Below are 21,315 nucleotides of genomic sequence, written 5' to 3'. Positions count from 1 at the left end.
CTCAACAGGTGAAGAGGAAGGAATGGGTGCTGGTATGATCTGTTCACCAGCCTGCAGATCCTCTTCTGCGCAGTCTGTTCCTGCAGCTGTTCAGGGGGAATTGGTCTTTGAGCAATTCCTGCTGTCTTATGGAAGGAGTCCTAACCCCAGGAGGAGCTGCAGAAACTGGCATTCTGGCTGGCTGCAAGCCTCATGGTGCCCAATAGCGACAAGGCTGATGGTAGGGGTATGAGGCAGGGGGCCCTGGGGAGTGCTCTCTTTTGGAACTCTTAGTTCTAGAGTAATAACAGTGTGCCCTAGATTCCCTCTCCAAGTCACAAAGAATCAAAATGATCAGGACTTCGAGAGTGTTTTGGGGATGACTCTTTGCTACGCTCCAAGGGGAAAGAGGAGAAAGACTTCCTCTTCCAGAGGTGGAGCAGTCTTAATTGGAGTCAGAGGTAAAACTGGGGGTACTGACCAGAACTGAAGATGTTATCTTCACCGTAGTTGAAAGGAGTGGTGATTCACGTTGCGCTGAGACAGTCAGATGGCTCAGTGCTATAAAAGCTGTCAGCACTGAAAAAGGCTGTATGGCGGACAGGCAGATGGAAGCTATCAAAAGTGTTGGGTATCAGTGTTGTTGGTACCAAGAACCTCAGTGCTGAAAGACTGGTACCAGGCAATACTTGAAGCTCAGAGTCAGTCCATAGAGTGGCACAGTGATCAGTGGGGGTGACCAGATGTTCCAATTTTATAGGGACAGTCATGATTTTGGGGTCTTTTTCTTATACAGGCTCCTATTATCCCCCCCGCCCTGATTTTTCACACTTGCTGTCTGGTCACCCTACCAGTGCTTGACAGGGTGCCAGTTGGAGCCATCTTGGACCTTGAATTACCCTTAAAAGAGGCAGACCAAGGGGATCTCTGCCTTTTTTTGTGTTTGTTGGTTAGGAACCAGCGAGGGAGACAGATCTGCACCCCTTGCTGGAGAAATGGTCCTTCCTCCCCTGGACCACAGATGTTTTACTCATCTTAGAGGATGGCCTCTTCTAGACTTAAGTCCCTGAGCTGTGAGCAGATCCCAAGTTCACAGGAACACTTTTTGAAAAGGTTTGCTCAAGCTTTTCAGCCTCTGACACTCGAGATTCTGCAGAGGGGCCCATAGATATCCCCAACAAAGAGAACACAAAAGGCAAGACAGTCTTCCCTAAAACTCTCTTAGAGAACGACCTGTAAGTGGCACATTTGTCAGCAATATGCTCCTCTCCAAGGCACAATAGGTATACCTCTTATGACCATCACATCACTGCATCACCAGATGAGCAGTTCTTAAATCCAGGAGACTTCAGCTCTGCTGTAAGGGCTGGACCCAGTGCCACAGAAGTCTTACCAGAGAAATCATGGGGGGTGGGGGGGGAAGGGGGAAGGGGTTGGGTTTTTTTCAAAAAAAGGGGGGGATAAAAAAAACCTAATTTTTCTCACTACAAAAGGATTAATACCACAGTGAGAGAGAGAGACTCGGACACTGCTAAGTTTCTGACTCAGCCAGAGGCAGTAAGAAGGAACTGAAGGACAGTTGAAGTTGCCCCACCCTTTATGCCCTTATGTGGGTCATACAAGGGAACCTGGGGTGCAGGTGTGGCCCAGTAGACACTGCCAAAAAAATGTGAACTCAGGCACATGAGCACAAAGAGTGGAAAACAGATAAACTCTTGTTTGAGTGCTTGTCTAAGTTTTTGTTTAAGTCTAGAAACATAAATAGTACACATGAAACTAGTAAAAAATTTGATTTTGCACTCTACCAAACTTAGGAATATTAAACCTATTGATTTTAAATTAAATAATTTATCTCACTCAGAGAATAGTAAATGTCATCTTTGAACACTTACGGGTTCAGTTAGGCAAGTTCTAATCTTTTGAAAAATAAGTTCTTAAAAACAGAAATACTGACAAGCAGAAAGACATTGTCAACAGCCATACAGAATTTATGCTCATATGCGTGGTTAAAAGACCTAAAAGAAATACTTTTAACGCTGTCTACTACTTCAAGGAAAATGTTTTGACTAGCTAATCTCATCAACAGGAAGCAAGCACGATTACCTCTTCTAATCGCTCAGCCCCATGTTCTTAGCTCACATCGTTTTGTTAATAATTACTCAAATCACAAGGGCTTCCAAGTGGTCCTTGACCTAATCTTTCCCTTATCAAGTAATGTATTTCCAGATCAGAGGCACATACATTTCCAGCTGATATTTTCATTCACCACCCAACTATTTTAATAGAAAATGTAATTTAAAAAAAGATCATGCCATTTTATTTGCAATAACATCTCTCCAAAATTTTTCAGAAATCCAATTGAGGGTCAGATGGAAATACAACAAATTATTTTCAGGAAAGAAATCATGCTTCAGTGCAATGGTGGTTAAAGGCGGCCCTCAACCCAGAAGTGCAACTTTTAGGGGCAACAGATCTCAGCCTGCAATGCTCCATCTTGAACCAACAGGCCAGACTGCCGGAGTTCCATATGTTTGGCCATATGCCATGTCTCCAGACTGCTATATTTAATGCAAATGACGTGTGACCCTTTGGTGCCTTGCAAGGCAAAGTATGAGAACATCCTGCTTAACAGGTTGACTTACCTGAACTAAGAAAATATATTGTATAAAGATGGAAAGCCAGGTGAATGCTTGCATACAAAGTGCACACAGTTTACCTGGGGTACCACTAATAATTTTAACTGTTAAAGACTTATACATAACTATAAATCTACATCCAGGAAAAGAAAAATAAAGCCATCTCTTGTCAATTCTCATACACCAGTAAATATATAGATTTCAATGTGCAGAGAAAGTGCTAGATGACTTACAAGGTCACTTACGCCACTTTATGAAAATTCTAACAAATACAACAAAAAGTGAAAAGAACAGGAGTACTTGTGGCACCTTAGAGACTAACAAATGTATTAGAGCATAAGCTTTCGTGGGCTACATTAGAGCTTATGCTCTAATAAATTTGTTAGTCTCTAAGGTGCCACAAGTACTCCTGTTCTTTTTGCGGATACAGACTAACACGGCTGCTACTCTGAAACAAAAAGTGAATCAATTCCAAGTGACTCTACTGAACTCTGGGAGCCAAACAGACTAAGAAAAATGCAGGAAATTCAGATCTCAGTAGTATGCAGGGTGTCAAACTGGTAAGCTTTAACACAGTTCAATTCACCTAAGGGAGACTGAATGGTGGTATCTTAACATTTACGTGTAGGAATCGTTTACCTTCCTAGATTGAGGAAAACCAGGTAATTAAAGTTAATATATAGCCTGGTCTTCACAGAGGAAGTATTGGAAAACACCTCACAATTTACAGGTGGCACTGTTTATAGCTTGAGAAACTTGCCGTAGATGATCAGAGAAGGGGATTAGAAGAAGGTTGAAGAGAATACCACAGAGATACAACAGAACGAAGTTTCAAGGTAATGAAGATACAGAGAAACACTATATTCTTGAATAATTGGTATCACGTAGCTCAAGAACAGAAAAGAGGAGAAAAAGACCTTAAAAAAGCAGACACTATTTCCGTAAAACCAACAAGTTTTTCTCCACCTGCATGAAAAACAATTATTTCAAAGCTCATAATAATAAAAAGACTGTTAATTATACAGAAGGGCCAAAATGCTCACATTCATGTCAATGACTTGACTCTCTTTTCCATTTTATAAAGGTAACTGCAAAGCAAGCAACAGAAAGGGACTGTCAGCAGGGTACCACCAAACTGAACTTCTAATTTAGTGTTGCCAAAAGCACTCTCACTTAATTCTCAAAGTTTGGCTCGAACCAGAAACGCTAACTAGTGACACATCTAGTATTGCTGGCCAATAGCTTTTATACTATCCTACAAAACAACTTCATAATTATCTACAGTTGTGACTGATGGGAGTGACAGTTTGTTGCTCATTCTAGGTAAATTTCTCTATGTTAAGTAGATTTTGAAAATTTTGAAGTGAAAAAAAGTTTTATGCAATTCCTCCCCCCTCATCCCTTTTCCTGACCAGCTCAGGTGTTAAAAGTTCTTAACTCTGGATTTCCCCCCACACACAATTATTTCTGCCTCCCATGAATCTGTGTGGTCCATTTAATACCACACATCTATTTTAGGGCCTTCCTACACACAAGTTGCACTGGTTTAACAATTGGTTAAAAAAAAACAACTTAGTTAATCAATGCAAAATTCTGCACTAACACAATTATGTTTTTTAAACCTGGTTCATATCAGTTTAGTTTGAACCTGTAATTTAAAGGGTATCCATTAATTCTGTAAGACCTTATTCACACACAAGGATGCGCAGGTTTAACTAAAATTTTAAATAGATAGCGTTAAAATGGTGAAACTTTGTGTGCAGATCAGGCCAGGCAAAAATAGACTTCTTGGTTGAAAAGATTCAAATGAGCTGTAAAACTATTTTGCATCAAGGAGTGTGAAAATTTTAGCAATAGTGGAATAAGTTTCCATTTAACTAAAAATGGAAAGGTACAATAGGATTTTGTGATTTTGTATGAGATATCTAGACTTAGAAAAATATAAATCAATCTATCTGTATTTAGGTTCTAACAAATCAAGAAGTTTATTTAGATTACACCAGCCCCCACAATATGCTTAGTGCTTTCTGGACACATAGAACATACTCCTGGCCCTGAAAAGCTCACGATCTGTAGATTATAAATCCCCTAATTCATGTAACATTGCACATAGTAGTTAATGTATTTTAACTAACTGCTATTGATCAGGGACGGTATCTTCAGCATGAGACTAGATATATTTGAGGAAGGGAATGCTGATTCTAAAATTGCGACTTCTGATTTTAAGATGATACTGTCTATAGATTCCACTCCTCGAGTGCATTCGAAACACCCTTTTTCTTATTTTAGTATAGTAATAGCGTTTCTTCTCTTCCTGTATTCCTTTCCCAATACTGATCACAGCCCCTTCTCTGGTACATATCAAGATGGCAGAGTCCAAGTCACTGGGTTTCCTAATCCATCCATCCTGTGATACAGCCATGCCAATCAGTGACAGCCATACTTGATGCCTATTATGTGCCAGGGTTAGAGCCACATGCCGGCATGCTGCTCCGTCTGTAAATCTTTCTCTAAAGAACACAAAAGAGCAGGGAGGCAAAGCTGAAGCTCTTTCTCCTTGAGAGATCAATGCACGCAGCCTCTGTTCCGGGCAGACCCTCCGAGAAACCTTCAGTAGCAGGCCCCTCCAGTGCTTAGATTACCCTCAACACCAGTCTGAGCTCCTTTCGAGTCTTAAAATGGAGTCCCATGCAGAACCTTCAGTAACAAAGTCAAAGTTCGGACCAATAGTCACATCCAAATACAAGGAGCACTGCCACTTTGGCATTGCCTAACATCAGTACCAAGCACCATGGCTTCAGCCAGCATGGTCCTGTGTACCACTGTACCATGACCCTCAGCACTGGTCACATCTTTGGCACTGACCCCCATATGGTATTGAGGGATTCTATTGCCAGACTGGTACCCAATCACAGCTATGATTGGCTCTGGGTAGTCATCACGAGGCTCCCTTTGGTGCTGAATTTAAAGCAGAGCACACCAGAGAGAGGGGCTCTTGAGCTGCAGGAAAATTACTCTCCTCCCCCTCCCTCTCAAGTCCATAGTAGAGGCTCCTCCCCTAGGCACCTTCTTTTGTTTTACTGTAAGTACTTACAAGGGTTGGGCATTTTACAAGAGAAATGATTTAAGGTAAAACTGGTAAACTGGGATACACTGCTCCTTAGGTAGCAGAGGATCTGGGATTTCTGAGAGTAGCCAGTATCAGGGGCTGGATGCCACAGGGGAACAATTTGAAGGGACTCCGGCACGAAGGGGCACCCCTTGTTAATCTGCAAGGTGAAGACAAGGTTGGCATAGCCCAGAGGAGAGTGCTTGAGTGGCTGAAAGGCTGGTGGTGTTAGGGAGCTAATATCCAGCCACTCCAGGCAAGACTCCTTCTCCCTAGAGGCAGGGAACAACAAGGTGACTGAGTCCTTGGGATCCTGAGAACTGTCACAGCATATTATACCCTAACCAACAAAGACCCCCCCTGACACATTAGGGATAACTCTACCCGTGCCCAGGTGGCTTCTGTGACCTGCCTTGCACATGTCCCCATTTCTGAAATACTCAAGAGCTTCAAAATGAAGTTCAGACCACACCATTATCTCCCATTATTCCCTGGTGCAAGCCTATAGATTAGATGCAAGCTTCAGCCGGGCGGTCCTACAAGCACTCTTCAAGTAGGCCTTAGTTCACTTGCTTCCTAGCTTTCAGATGACTGCTTGCTAATTACGAACAGTGGAATCTGTATGGTCAATCACTCAAAGAAATTATGATTCCTTTACAGTAATTGTAGTTCAAAACATATTGTGCACACAAATTCTACATCCAGCCTCCTCTTCCCACTCACTGGAGGCCCAATCTCGGGATTCTTATTGGCGAAGGAACTGAGCATGGGCTGCCTCCTCCTTACCCCTCTGCTATAGGAGCCAAGAAGGTGTGGAAGGGCACAGGCATGGCCCCATGGACACCGCTATTTAAAAAAAAAAAAAAAATCTGATCTCATGCACATACGATGCATGTGCACCAAAAGTGAAATATGTATAGACAACACATTTCAAAGAGCTACAGTTACTGTAAAGTGACTTTAATTTACCAGATTTCTACCTGATTTCCAGCCTCATCACTTCTGAAGGCAATAAAAGATGAAATAACTTACAAGACCCTTGGGGCAAAGATGTCTTTTTTGTTTTGTAAAGCAGCTAGCAAGCTTTAGGCACAGCATAATTACTACTGCTAAGCCCACAGAGTTAAACAGCCTCTTGCCATTCCAAAAACTAGCATAAAAGTGGAATGTCCTATGTGATATCTGGATCCCTAAACAAAGCAACAGGACAAAACATGCACTGAAAGTACAATTGACTATGCATGTTAAATCGTTCCAATAATAAACTCAAGTACAATTACAAAAAACAGCTCTCTCTGATGAACATTCACATTTTTAAATCTGGATTCAACTTTTCAACGAAAGAATGAAAAACTTTGCACTGTTTTGCCCAATGTAAACCAAATTAAAAAAACAAAGACAAAACAACGGTAACATTCCAGATTAGAAATACACCTCTACCCCGATATAACGTAACCCGATATAACACGGATTCGGCTATAACGCGGTAAAGCAGTGCTCCGGGGGGGGGAGGAGAGGGGAGGCTGCGCACTCCAGTGGATCAAAGCAAGTTCGATATAATGCGGTTTCACCTATAACGCGGTAAGATTTTTTGGCTCCCGAGGACAGCGTTATATCGAGGTAGAGGTGTAGGCAGAACACTACAATTTTAAATGATAAAGCTCATACCTGAAGTACTGTGCATTACTAATCAATGACATGTATCAAGACCGGAAGTAATGTGAGCAATAATATCTTACAGTGCAGATGAGTAAATACTTGGGTGATGTAATGGTTTTCACTCTATTGGCTTTTTGACTAGTCCCCTTTTTCCAGCTTCCACTTTACAATACCCAGCCCCTTCGCCCATCAAAAATTATCTTTAGTAGATAAAAAGGCACATATTAATAAAACCAACCCAAAACACAAGGGACACATACAACCTCTAAAGTAAGTTACTGTATTTGTAAGACTCCTTCACTCTGCCCCACAGCTATTCCCCTTCTTTAACTTTCCTCATCTTGCTGACTGAAGAAGACTAAACTCTTCTGATCAGGGATTTATTGTGTCTATATTTTGAAAAAGCCAGGCACAGTTCTAGTCACTATTACAAAAATATTTTTCAAAGCATGTTATAAGTAACTACACTTCATAAATTCATTTAGAGTAAAACTAAACCCTGTTTCAGAACCATCCACATTAAGGATCTCTATTTAATATCCTGCACTCTATCTAAGTGCACTTCCATTGACATCAACAGTAATTTTGTTACAAAGCATGCAGAATATACCAAAGCCATAGCGCTCATTCAAAAGTCAGCTATTGCCCCAAAAAGCTGCAACGATCACTATCAACCTGTTTAAACCCCAAATCAACCTACCTTTAAGATGTTAAAATGCAGTGTGGATAGGGTTACCAGGCATCTGGTTTTCGACCGGAAGTCCCGGTTGAAAAGGGACCCTGGCAGCTCCGGATAGTACTGCTGACCAGGCCATTAAAAGTCCGGTTGGCGGCATAGTGGGGCTAAGGCAGGCTCCCTGCCTGCCCTGGCCCTGCGCAGCTCCTGGAAATGGTTGGCATGTCCCTGTGGCCCCTAGGAGCAGGGGTGATCAGGGAAGTGCTGCGTGCTGCCCCCACCTCCAATACTAGCTCCACAGCTCCCATTGACCAGAAACCACAGCCAATGGGAGCTGCGGGGGCGGTGCCTGTGGGCATAGGCAGCACACACCATGCAGAGCCACCTGGCCATGCCTCCTCCTAGGAGCCAGACATGCTGGACGTCTCTGAGAGGAGTGCAGAGCCAGGGCAGGCAGGGAGCCTGCCTTCGTCCTGCTGCGCCACTGACTGGGAGCCACCTGAGGTAAGCACTGCCCGGCCGGAGCCCGCACCCCGAACCCTCTACTGTGCCCCAACCCCCTGCCCCAGGTCGGAACCCCCTCCCGCACCCTAACTCTCTCACAGACCCCGCACCCTCACCCCAACCAACCCTCTGCCCCAGGTCGGAACCCCCTCCTGCACCCCAACCCCCCGCCCCAACCCCGAGCCCCCTCCTGGAACTCATACCCAAACCCTGAGTAGTCAAACTCCCTCCTGGAGCCTGCACTCTGAACCTCCTCCCGCACCCCAACCTCCTGCCCCAGCCTGAGCCTCCTCCCTCCCTCCAAACTCCTCGGCCCCAGCCTGGAGCCCCCTCCTGTACCCCAAACCCTTCATGTCAGAGCCCACACCCCCAGCCAGAGGCCACACCCCTTCCTGCTCAACCCCCTGCCCCAGCCCTGAGCCTGCACTCCAAACCCCTTGGCCCCAGCCCGGAGCCCCCTCCTATACCCCAAACCCCTCATCCCCAGCTCCACCCCTGAGCCCACACCCCAACCACCTGCCCCAGCCCGGAGCCCCCTCCCACACCCTGAACCCCTCATTTCTTGCCCTACCCCAGAGCCCGCACCCCCAGCTGGAGCGCTCACCCCCTCCCGCAATCAACCCCCTGCCCCAGTCCAGTGAAAGTGAGTGAGGGTGTGGGAGAGTGAGCGACTAAGGGAGGGGGGTTGGAGGGAGTGGGGGTGGGGCCTCAGAAGGGGTGGGGCCTTGGGGAAGGGGCAAGGGTATTGGGTTTTGTGCAAGTAGAAAGTTGGCAACCCTAAGTGTGGAATGTTTTCTAGATTATAAATAAGATTTAACAGAAGTTATACTTTGCTAATTTAAAAAAATGATTATTGATAGCCACAATTATTAGTTTGGCTATCAAAACCAACATGCTTACTTCCCCAATTATTTTACCAGACCAAATATTGAACTTAAAATTCTATTCTGAGCCATGTACTTCTAGAATGATATCAATGATGCTGCTGTATAAGCAAAAGTAAAAACACAATATTAGCTTTTCCTTTTTAGAAAAGTGTGGGAAGTTGAAAAGAACCATGACAAATATTTTTATTATTTTCAAGCTTCTAAGATGGTATTTCTAACAAAAAGAAAAAATAAGAATGATTTCACAAAATGTAGTCGAGAGATTCTTTAGTGTTTTCAATTACTGTTTTAACTACCTTGTATCATCCACCATATCTATTTTAAACCAGGATGAAGTTTCTGGAATATGTTCACTATCTTATTTTGGTCTCAAAAAATGTGCTTGAATGGAAGTTATCCTTCACTGATAGAAAAAAATACAATAAAATTGGCTTAAAATAAATTTATTATTACACAATACAAAAATAAGCCTGGACAACATACATAAACAACATTCAATGCAAAAGAAAAATGGAAAACAAGACAAGTAACTTAAAGAACTGAGCCAAAAGGTATAACACAAATGCTAAAATAAAGTTTACAAAAGTATTTACATTTCCAATGAAATGTTAATGATGCTGACAAAAGAAAAAGAAACAGCTCAGATGCTTGAATATCAAGAACTGGTATTGCCATAACGCAGATGAATACTAAATCCTTTATGTACTCAGAAATATCTTCAATAAAAACATTTAATAATTAGCCCGTACCACAACATTCTTTAGGACCCTAGTCACAAAATATACATGTAAGGAATTGCAATAGTGGATCAGGCCACGATCCAACTAGTTGTGTAACCTATCACCAACAGCCACCAGTAACAGAAGCTTTTGAGGAGGAGCAAGAAATTGTGGAGAGGGCAGGTTATGGGATAAACTGGCCCAAAGGAAAGTTTCCAACTTATCCACAATAGTTAGAGGTTGGCTTATATCCCTTCCAAAACTTTAACAAAACCAAAAAACAACAACTCTGGACATTCTTGTTATCCATATAAATGTCTAATCACTTTTTGAATCCTGTCACATTTACCACCTATGACTTGCCTCCTCTTCTCAAAACTCCATGTATAATTTACATAGCTAAATGCTTAAGGCTTTGTGGGTTACTATTTTAAGATCTGAATCCAGCAGAAACAATTTCTCCAACTTCAGCTAGTTTTAAAATTAGTTCCAAATAACATGAAATCAACAAAGAATGCACTGAGCTATATTAAGTAAACCCTGCCCCACAGGGGTACACCTTCATTTTAAACAATAATTCAGCAACATGAGTTCTTTTTACTAGGGGGCACAGAAGCAGATGCTCCAACCTGCAATCCCTCTGAATGTTCAATACAAATTAATCAAATACAGCAATTGAGCACATCTGAGGTGTGCACATGCAGAGTTTTGCTTGCAGTATCTCAGTGACTACTGTTTTACCTTAACTTTCTTATTCATGTAAAACTGTTGATTTCAAGGACATTTAAAGACCTTCACTAACCTTCCCTTGCTCTTACTTCACTGTAACCCTGGAAAAATGTAAGCAAAACAACTGGGATAAAAGTATATGCTGAGTTTTCATTCAGTAATTTATGCCATTGTTCTGAAGTGCAATTAACAGTACCTGATGCATTATTTTACTAGGATCTCAAATTCCTTTGTATGTTAATTTTCTGAAAAGGTTTGCCTAAGCAACTCTATAATTGTATGCTTCAAATGCGAATAGCCCCAATAACAACTATAAAAAAATATAATGTATTGCTACAAGATCACTTGGATTAACTTGCAACAGTACTTGTTTATATAACTTCTTAAACAGCACTTCTACATTTTTGTGAGACATGTACTTGTTAGCTATAATCAATCCTTAAATGGTATGGTCAAGATAAGATTCCTCATCACCATTCACTGCACATCTTGCTTTATGCATTTTCTTGTTTTATAAGTTCCCAAGTTGTTTTACAGTCTATCCCTTCCTTTTAATGATTCAGGCTATGTCTACACTACACACCACTTCCAGCAGTGTATAGAGCATATATAGCTACACGCCACAGTAAAAAGTAGGCTGTGCCCACACGGCGGTGTGTAGCTACACATCTCAGTGACAGGCTCTGGCAGAAGTGGGACAGCAAAAGCTTCAGAAGTTCCCCGTTGTCAGAGCCTTTCACTACGGAGAGGAAAATGCTCTGGAAAGGGAAAGCTGGGAAAGTCTCAGCTCTTCCCCGCTGCTAAAGTATTTCCTTGTGGCAGAAGAAAGCTCCGGCAGCCGGGCGCTGGCAGAGCCTTTCCATATGCTGTGGAAAGGCTCTACAACGGGGAACTGCCCAAGCCTCCTCCCTGCCACAGTCTGCCCCAATGAGGGAGTCTTTTCTTGCAGAGGGGAAAGGCTTTGGCATCAAGGAGGCAGCAGGACCCTACACTGCTAAAAATATTAGTGTAGACAGGGAGACACAGCTTGGGCAAGTAGAGTATGCACTCACATACATACCCATACCCTTCACCCAGTCTTTCCTCTACTAGTCTAAGCTATGACTCACCAACTACACTACTATCTTGTACCCATGCTAGGGGGCCTACGTGGGCACGTGCTCTACATGTCGCTGAGTGGTGTTTAATACAGACATAGCCTTAGTGTATATATTTATATACTTTTCTGTCCAAAAGAAAAATTACATATGTAGTTTGAGACCTTTATGTAAATACTATACCAGTAGCTCTTAAAAAGAGATTGATCAGAAGTTATTTGGACATATCTTTGGAATTAACAATAAATTAGGCCTTTGTATGGTGGTTAAGGGGAAGGGGGCATGGAACAAAGCATAATAAGCTATATAGGGAGTGAAGAATTTTACAAAAAAAAAAATTAGCATCAATAAGAAACATATAAAATGGCTATGCATTTGGCCTCTAAATTTCAGAAAATACTGGCTTCCCTGTATAATATTACCTACGTAGTCTGAACTCTTCTAAGTAGGGCTGTCAATTAATTGCAGTTAACTCAAGTGATTAAGTCAAAACAAATTAACTCAATTACAAAATAATTGCTATACCCATTTAAATGTATTATAAATATTTGTGGATGTTTTTCTACATTTTCAAATATATTGATTTCAATTATGCTAAACACTCTTATACCCCTCCTTCATGCTTTGGCCACCAGTCCAGAAGACATGCTTCCATGCTGATGAAGCATGAAGAGGCATACGAATGTTTAGCATATCTGGCACATAAGTATCTTGCAGTGCTTGCTACAACAATGCCATGCGAATACCTGTTCTCACTTTCAAGTGACAACGTAAATATGAAGCAGGCAACATTATCTCCTGTAAATATAAACAAACTTATTTGTCTTAACGATTGGCTGAACGAGAAGTAGGACTGAGTGGACTTGTAGGCTCTAAAGTTTTACATTGCTTTGTTTTTGAGTGTAGTTATGTAAAAAACATAATTCTACATTTGTAAGTTGCACTTTCATGATAAAGAAATTGCACTGGAATACTTGTATGAGGGGAATTGAAAAATACTATTTCTTTTATATCTTTTTTTACTGTGCAAAAATTTGAAATAAAATATAAAGCGAGCACTGTAAACTCTGTATTCTGTGTTGTAATTGAAATAAATATATTTGAAAAAGTAGAAAACATCCAAAAATATTCAAATAAATGGGATTCTATTATTAATAGTGCGATTAAAACTAATTAATCGTGATTTTTTTTATAATCTCATGATTAATTTTGTTTGACAAAACCTACTTCTAAGATTTATGCTGACCGTTTCATACCAGATCAAACTGTTCCACAGTATGAACAGTGCATTATTTGAGACTAACGTGCTCATAATTTGCTGTAGAAGACAAAAATTTTGTTACTAGGGAAGGACTAAACAGAGGTGCAAAGTAGATAAACAAAAACAAAAGAGGGGGGAAACTATTTCTATTAACTTATAAAATTACATTATGTGTATGTGTGTGAGTACATATATAATAGAGATGAATGATATTATAACTGGTAAAATTAATTCAGAGCAAGACAAGGTGGGTGATGTATTATCTTTTATTGGACCAATATCTGTTGGTGGAAAGAACAAGCTTTCAAACTTCACAGAGCTCTCTGCAGGGCTGGCAGAAGAAAAAGAGCTCTATGTAGCTCAAAAGCTGGTTCTTTCCACCCACAGACGTTGGTCCAATAAAAGATATTACTTCACCGCCTTGTGTCTCTCGTATCCTGGGACCAACACAGCTAGTATACGACCAATACTTATATTCAGTAAGACTTACTTTTTAAACAGTTTTAATAATCATTACCAATTTTTCTTTTTTACTTTGAATATATTTTCTCTTCACCTATCCCTCTAAAACTAAGATTGCTTATATTCTGTAAAATAAAAGTGGAGTGTAGTATTATTAGTATGGCAGACTGAGTCATAGCTGGCAGGACAGCTCCTACAGGACCACTCAGAATACTTGAGAAAGAAATCATTCTCTGCCTAACTTAGCTAACTATGCAATTAGAGCAGCTTTGCAAGCTACAAAGCTACTTGCTCGTCTATTAACTGAATATTAACATGCTTAATTTAAAATGATTTGATTAAAAAAAATACGATTTGGTAATTTACTTTGCTTACATTTGCTAACATGGTATATCAAAGGGATCTATTTATGCTAAATACATTTTGTAAGTGTGTGTGAAACAAAAGATACAGGTGCTAATAATGTCAAGACTCAAACTGTTTCTCTTTCAGGCATACCTATTTGGGGATTCGTCATCTTACTTTATTTTGATGCACTGTTTTACTTTATGTTCTAGATATACTATTTGCATTTCTCTATGTTCCAGATCTAGTAAGAGGACACATTACAAAATCTTCTCACAGCTCCATAAAGTCCACCTTTAATTAATGTATAAATTCTCAAATATATCAAAGGAGTTATCCTTTAAAACATTTAGATTTTTCTGTTTAAAGTAAATTTACTTTAAGGAACCATGAAATCTGGTTGACAGATTTTTTTAAAATGTCAATATTCTATTTTTGGTATAGCATATACAGTATTTACACAATATTAAAAGAAAAAAGTTTATATATAAACCAAAAATATCAAGGAAACAAAACAACTGAAGTTGTTTAATCTAGAGATGCTTGAGGGCTTTTAAAATGAAGAACTTTATGAAACTATAACCCATTTCTTTAGTTTTGCTCTCCCCGACTTTCCATTCTATACACTATGGTTCTGGAGATGTCCTCGTTTGACTCAGGAGACACTTTTTTCCACACTGTGCCTTTCAAAGCAAGTTCTTGCCGGAGACTTTCATAGTCCAATGGTCCCAAGGAATGCTAGTTGTTCAAGCAACATACATTATTTATTAGTGTACTTGAAGAAAGCAAATCTGCGTGTTATTGATATTTGCAATCAATGCCAAAAGCCTGAACTTCCACCCATCTCCACCTCTTGACATTTTATTACAAATAGTTATGGTCCGTTTTGGAGTTATACATAAAGTTCTAATTCCATATCAGATAGTTATAAAGAGAAATGTACAGGCAAATAAAAACAAACATCTTTCATACTACTGTATCTTCCCTTTGGGAGACCTCCATATCCCTATAAAATCCTTAAGGAAAACCTCTCACTATTTGCCTCCTACCCTCAAGCACCCATAACACTTCTACTATGCTTTAGTACAACAGAAATGGAGTGACTCTTCAGAGCCTGAAAACAGTACTCCTTAATAAGGGGCACTAAAATGAGGCTATCTTCCCTGCCACACAAGTGCTGAGTGCACTGCCTCTACAACCCTCTGCGGGTATGTCTACACTTAGAGCTGGAGAGGTAAACAGCAGCTCCAGCAGACCTCCCCACACTAGCTCTGATTGAGTTAATGCGCTGAAAATGGAGAACAGCTGCGGCAGCATTAGCGGCAGGAGGGGCTAGCTGCCACGAGTTTGACCCCATTTGAGACACCAGGCACTAGCCCCTCCCACCACCATGGCTACACTTCCATTTTTAGCACTCTAGCTTGATGAGAGCTAGCGTGGGTATGTCTCTTCGAGCTGGATTTTACATCTTCCAGCTCAAGTGTAGACATACCCTGAGTCCTCTGATTTCAGTGAGATCAATGTGAAAAATACTGACCTTAGATCTCATGCACAGGAGTGCAGAACAGAAAGACTAAGCTACCAGTTGGCCAAATTATTATTAAAAAGTAAGCCGAATAGTGAAATTCATCCTGAATATTAAAATACCATACACCCACTCTAGCTGAGGAGAAAAAATGCTCAAGTCTTTAGCAATTATGAATCTTACAAAAAATCTTGTAACTGTTTAAGCCTCATCACAGATATGGCAGACTGTTACAAATAAATTGTGCTCTGGTGAAACTAGACTGATAAGCTTAACTTATCTTTAAGTTTTGATGCAATACATGTCATTGAGCAGTTTTATGTTTACAGATGAACCTTACATTTTCCAGCTAACAACTATACAAAGTAGTCATTAAAAGAACATATTTAGCTTACCCGCTGATCACCACCTTCTCTGCGAGGATCAAGCTTCTTTGCAAAGTGCCTCAAGTTATCATAATTATGGAAATTGCACAAAGAAACCAGTTCCTGCAAACAGTCAAAAAGAAACTACATCATCCTTTGTATACTGCATACTTTCTTATTTTCTCACTTGAGGTTGATAACGCACACACTTTAAATATTTTTGCTTCACAACAAATATGACTTGGCTAAGTTCCTGACTTACACAAGAAGCCTCTTGTTACTCTCTTCATAAAATGTCCTTCCATACATTGGTAATAAAGACATGTTTTCATCAGGTTGTAATAATAGTATTAATTTTTTTTAATAACTGAATTATCGGTGGTATTTTGAAAAAAGCTAACTTATACCAATATTTCACTGTACAGATATTGCAGCATTTATTTTTGTAATGTATACTTCACAAACACTTGTAAGGTGCTATAATATCTCACAGTAACACAAGACCTGTGATAGGCAGTTCAACAAGGAAGATTCAGTGCAACAGTTGATCTTAATTAAACTAGAATCACTGTAGGGAAAGACATTCACAAGTATTGTGGCAAGTAGTTTTTCCATGCTGTTGTAGTTTGAAGAACAAATTTATTTATATATAAAATATATACATTTATAGCTATTTATTTTGCAGCAATGTGAAGGTTGCCAAATCATCAGTTATTAGGTCTTTCTTTATTAATAACAGTTAAAAATTGTTTTTTAAAACAATTTGATTTTAATTGAAACGTATTTTTTAACATAGGACTTAAAAGCAAACATATCTAGACTGAAAAATAGCAATAGGCAATGTACTTGCGCACTCCCCAGAATGAGGTGCAAACTGGATTGTTATGCAGCTGATATAGAAGTCAAGTGAATGAAGTACTCTAAACATTGCACAATGCTCTAAATATTGTAGTATCCTCTGTTGAGGTCTTTGATTGTCCGAGTACTGCCTAATTTGCACTGCCTTCGGTTGTAGGGAGAAGAGAAAGAGGCAGAAGGCATCCCTGCCATGTTCCTCTCTCCGTTTGGAAGGCCAGTGATGTGTCACCATTCCTTATTACTTGCAAATGAAGTCTTGTACAAGAACTCTACCATCTGAAAGAGGCTGGAGAGAGTCCAAATATTCTTAACACTGGCCCCAAACAGGGCTCTTCAATTTTTTAAAGGTCATGTCTGCAGCAAAAGGCAAAGCTTAGGATGCTTGTCTGACAGTTGTCTCTGTGGAGACTTTCAACCCATCTTCTTTTTCCCCCAGACACAGAAGTACAATATTGGCCAAAATATAAGCAACACCATTCCTATTTTATTATTAGCCACCTAAGGCCTCAGTAAGCATTGCTAATTAAATGAAATTATTGTTATTCTATCATACTGGAGTGAAGTGGAGTTTCTTAGTACCTTTCTGTGAATAATACATACAAAATGTCTCTATACAGAAGACAACTGTCAGACAAGCCACCCTTAGCTTTGTCTTTTGCTACAGACTTGACCTTTGAAAGACTGAAGTCCCTGTTTGATGCCAGTGTTAAGAATATTTGGACTCTGGCAAGCCTCTTTAAGGTGGAAGAGATCTTGTGTTCTAATAGATCAAAGAAATCAGTGCCATTCTCATGTCATAGAATATCAGGGTTGGAAGGGACCTCAGGAGGTAATCTAGTCCAACCCCCTGCTCAAAACAGGACCAATCCCCAACTAAATCATCCCAGCCAGGGCTTTGTCAAGCCTGACCTTAAAAACCTCTAAGGAAGGAGATTCCACCACCTCCCTAGGTAACCCATTCCAGTGCTTCACCACCCTCCTAATGAAAAATATTTTCCTAATATCCAACCTAAACCTCCCCCACTGCAACTTGAGACCATTACTCCTTGTTCTGTCATCTGCCACCACTGAGAACAGCCGAGCTCCATCCCCTTTGGAGCCCCCTTTCAGGTAGTTGAAAGCAGCTATCAAATCCCCCCTCATTCTTCTCTTCTGCAGACTAAACAATCCCAGTTCCCTCAGCCTCTCCTCATAAGTCATGTGCTCCAGCCCCCTAATCATTTTTGTTGCCCTCCGCTGGACTCTTTCCAGTTTTTCCACGTCCTTCTTGTGGTGTGAGGCCCAAAACTGAACACAGTACTCCAGATGAGGCCTCACCAATGTCAAATAGAGGGGAATGATCACGTCCCTCCATCTGCTGGCAATGGTCCTACTTATACAGCCCAAAATGCTGCTAGCCTTCTTGGCAACAAAGGCACACTGTCAACTCATATCCAGCGTCTCGTCCACAAGACATTATTCCTTTAAATTTTTTCATGAACACTTTTCCCAAGATTAGAAAACATGATGAAACCAAATGTTTGCATAGTCCAGTGGTTGGCAACCTTTCAGAAGTGGTGTGCCGAGTCTTCATTTATTCACTCTAATTTAAGGTTTTGCATGCCAGTACTACATTTTAACGTTTTTAGAAGGTCTGTTTCTATAAGTCTATAATATATAACTAAACTATTGTTGTATGTAAAGTAAATAAGGTTTTTAAAACGTTTAAACAGCTTAATTTAAAATAAAATTAAAATGCAGAGCCCCCCGGACGGTGGCCAGGACCCAGGCAGTGTGAGTGCCACTGAAAATCAGCTCGTGTGCCACCTTTGGCACGCGTGCTATAGGTTGCCTACCCCAGCGTAGGTCCAATAATAAATCTAATTTGAATTATAGCCACGGAAGTCAGAAAACAAGACTGCTTTTCAATCCTGTCTGACCTGACCTGAGAAGTACGTAAGTACCAAATTTAAGGATTTCATTTAAGTTCAGTTAGGCCTTAGGCATGCTAACTAATTAGGTAAATGTTGGTTGCAAAAGAAAAATTATTGAAAGTTAGAGGAAGCCTTCCTTACATGACAGAAGTGAATCCCTTTAACGCTGTTGCCCATTTTGTCCAAAGGAGGTGACCAGCACATCAGACCCATAACATTAGGAACAACCAGAAGAATGCCACCAGCAACTCCAGATTTTGCAGGAAGTCCAACCTACAGGAAGTTAAAGACTTAGTATACTATGTTAACATTCTAGTCTGTTGTGTTATTCATAACACTTAGCACATAAAAAATATTATATAGCACTTTAGTTGATCAATCGCAGAACATTTTATAAGTTGGGTAAGCAGTATTATCCTTGACAGATAAGGCTCTATTCAGCGAGACAGAGCAGGAATTACGTTGCTCGCCTAAGGTCAGACAGCATATTAGTGGTTCAGCAAGAACTATACCCGAGGCCTGATAATCTCAGCAGAGAAGTGAGACATACACATAGATATCCAACAAGTCATTGATAATTTGCAACAACAACAGTGCTACAAAATTATTTTAGTACAAAGATCCCTTTTGTTTAACCCTGACAGCTTAACATGACTTGGGTGTGCCTGCACGCACAATGTTTTACCACCTAATTTCACCAGTTATAACATTTGTTTGAATTATAACTAAATTGAATAAGCAATGTAGATATTGCTCTTGTAAGGGATGAGTTATATCTTTGAAACCCAACTTATGTTTTTAGGATGAAAATGAAGCCCGAGTTTAAAGTGTTAGAAAACAGGACTTGTCTGAAATACCTTGAAGTGATTAATTTCACAGTACCAGATTTTCAAATAGTGTTGTGTTCAACTTCTGATTAATTCACATAACAGCTTAAGTATAAAAAGATCAATCCTGGAATGTTTGTTTAAAAGCCAGTTTAGATTAGTTTCACTTGCCAGATACAATTAGCATCCAACAGTTACTCACATGGAAGGCAAACTGTCCTGAGAAGTCGTACATGCCACAGGAATGCATTAGACTCAAGGTATTCCGGACTGATTCAGGGCTCAGTACTCTTTCACCAGTAATTGGGCAAAAGCCACCATTAGCCAGAGTTGCTGCCATCACACTAGCCGATTCACAGGTCACTTCGATAGAACACAGCTAATGGAAGGGAAAATAATAATTCTTATTTATATGTATAATCTCTACGTACATACAGTATGCTAAAGGTTAACAATTGGAGGTCTGCATACTAATGGCATTACATGAGTTGATCTGTATCATTGAATAATGATTATTTTTTGTCTCAGACAAAACAGTTGGGCTGTTTTATAACTACAAGTTTGGGGGGAAATGTTGTTTTGCCCATTTTAAAAAATTCTGGTGACCTTTTCTTTGAAAAGCTGTAGCACCCCCACACTTTGCAGCAGCTATTTAAAATTTGGCAAGGAATGGCTTTTTTCAGGAATGTGTCTTAATTTGTCCAAATTAGGCCAAATTATAAGCCTTTGAAAAAAATGCAAATTGTACATGCTCAGTAGGAAATTCTAAGAATTTTCTGGGAATTACACTGCTAAAATCTATCTGTGTCAACCATGCTCCAGGTGGCAGCTAAACTGGACTTTCCCTGAAACTGCAGCTCTGGGCAGCGGGCAACATTGGGTCAGGGCACCTGAGCTGAGAGCAGGGAACCTGTCTCTCCGGTGCTCCCATTGACCAGCTGCTGAATACAGGCAGCACTGAAGAGGAAACTGCCTGATTCAAATGCAGAGGGAGTAAGAACCAGAGATTTGTGTGTATTTTGGGTGGGGGAGAACACATTGAAAACGGACTAAGGAGGGGAGGAGAAGACACCATGATGACATGGCAGAAGGAGGTCACACACTTGGGGGGGAATGAGCAAAAGATTCTGTGTCCGTTAAAGCATACTGCCTCTAAAGCCTGCAATGGAATCCAAGATTCCTGAGTCTCACCATTCTTCGGCTATCAGCAAGTATCTGTGAAACCCACTGGCAAAAGTGTCCCCTATCCCCCTCTAGAGCTAGTCTACAGAGAATGATAAACTAGTATTACTATGTTACTCTGTTAGCTCAAGTGGCAGGAGGTCTGAGTAGTGGATCTAAAGGTTCCAACCCTACTTATATTTACTTCCACGTGGTTTATGTCACATGATGGAATTTGTTATTTCAGTGTTTTTTTTTTTTTTTTTTTTTTTTTTTTTAATTTTTGGAATTTTTTTTTTAAGTGTTTTTTTTTTTTTTGTTTGTTTGTTTTTAAAGCTAGGAAATTACACTGAAAACTATGCTAGAATATTAAGGTTACAAAATCAATCATTCAAAATAGACAGGAAATGACAAATTAAGATTGCTTGTGTAAACTTAATTTACCTTCCTCATATGCATTATACTACAGTCTTTAATTACTTGATAGCTTACTATTTTCTCCACAGTACCGGATTTATTCATTGCACAGAATGGACCTGCTCTGAGGATGAATCAGGATTGTGTAGTGAAAGAGGCTGTTGTCTGCAGGATCCTGGCCTCATT

At 40.3% G+C, this 21,315-nt stretch overlaps 1 protein-coding gene across 3 annotated transcripts in view; it reads right to left on the bottom strand.

Moving 5' to 3' along the window:
• Positions 1-21,315, bottom strand: part of GLS (glutaminase) — a 107,385-nt gene that overhangs the window by 25,486 nt on the left and 60,584 nt on the right. For 2 of the 3 annotated variants that reach the window (XM_024197764.2, XM_029910531.1), the window contains 3 exons: positions 19,754-19,930; positions 18,866-18,997; positions 15,984-16,076 (listed from right to left, as the gene is read on the bottom strand). In XM_024197764.2, coding sequence (XP_024053532.2) covers positions 15,984-16,076; positions 18,866-18,997; positions 19,754-19,930 — 402 coding nt within the window. Of the gene's footprint in view, positions 1-13,645; positions 14,802-15,983; positions 16,077-18,865; positions 18,998-19,753; positions 19,931-21,315 lie in introns of those variants that run through there. The other variant, XM_024197765.3, reaches the window with a different exon arrangement.

This window comes from Terrapene carolina, unplaced genomic scaffold (genome assembly GCF_002925995.2).
Source record: "Terrapene carolina triunguis isolate 2854851 unplaced genomic scaffold, T_m_triunguis-2.0 Scaffold62, whole genome shotgun sequence".
NCBI classification, from domain to species: domain Eukaryota; kingdom Metazoa; phylum Chordata; order Testudines; family Emydidae; genus Terrapene; species Terrapene triunguis.
This window is presented reverse-complemented; position numbering and strand designations above follow the sequence as displayed.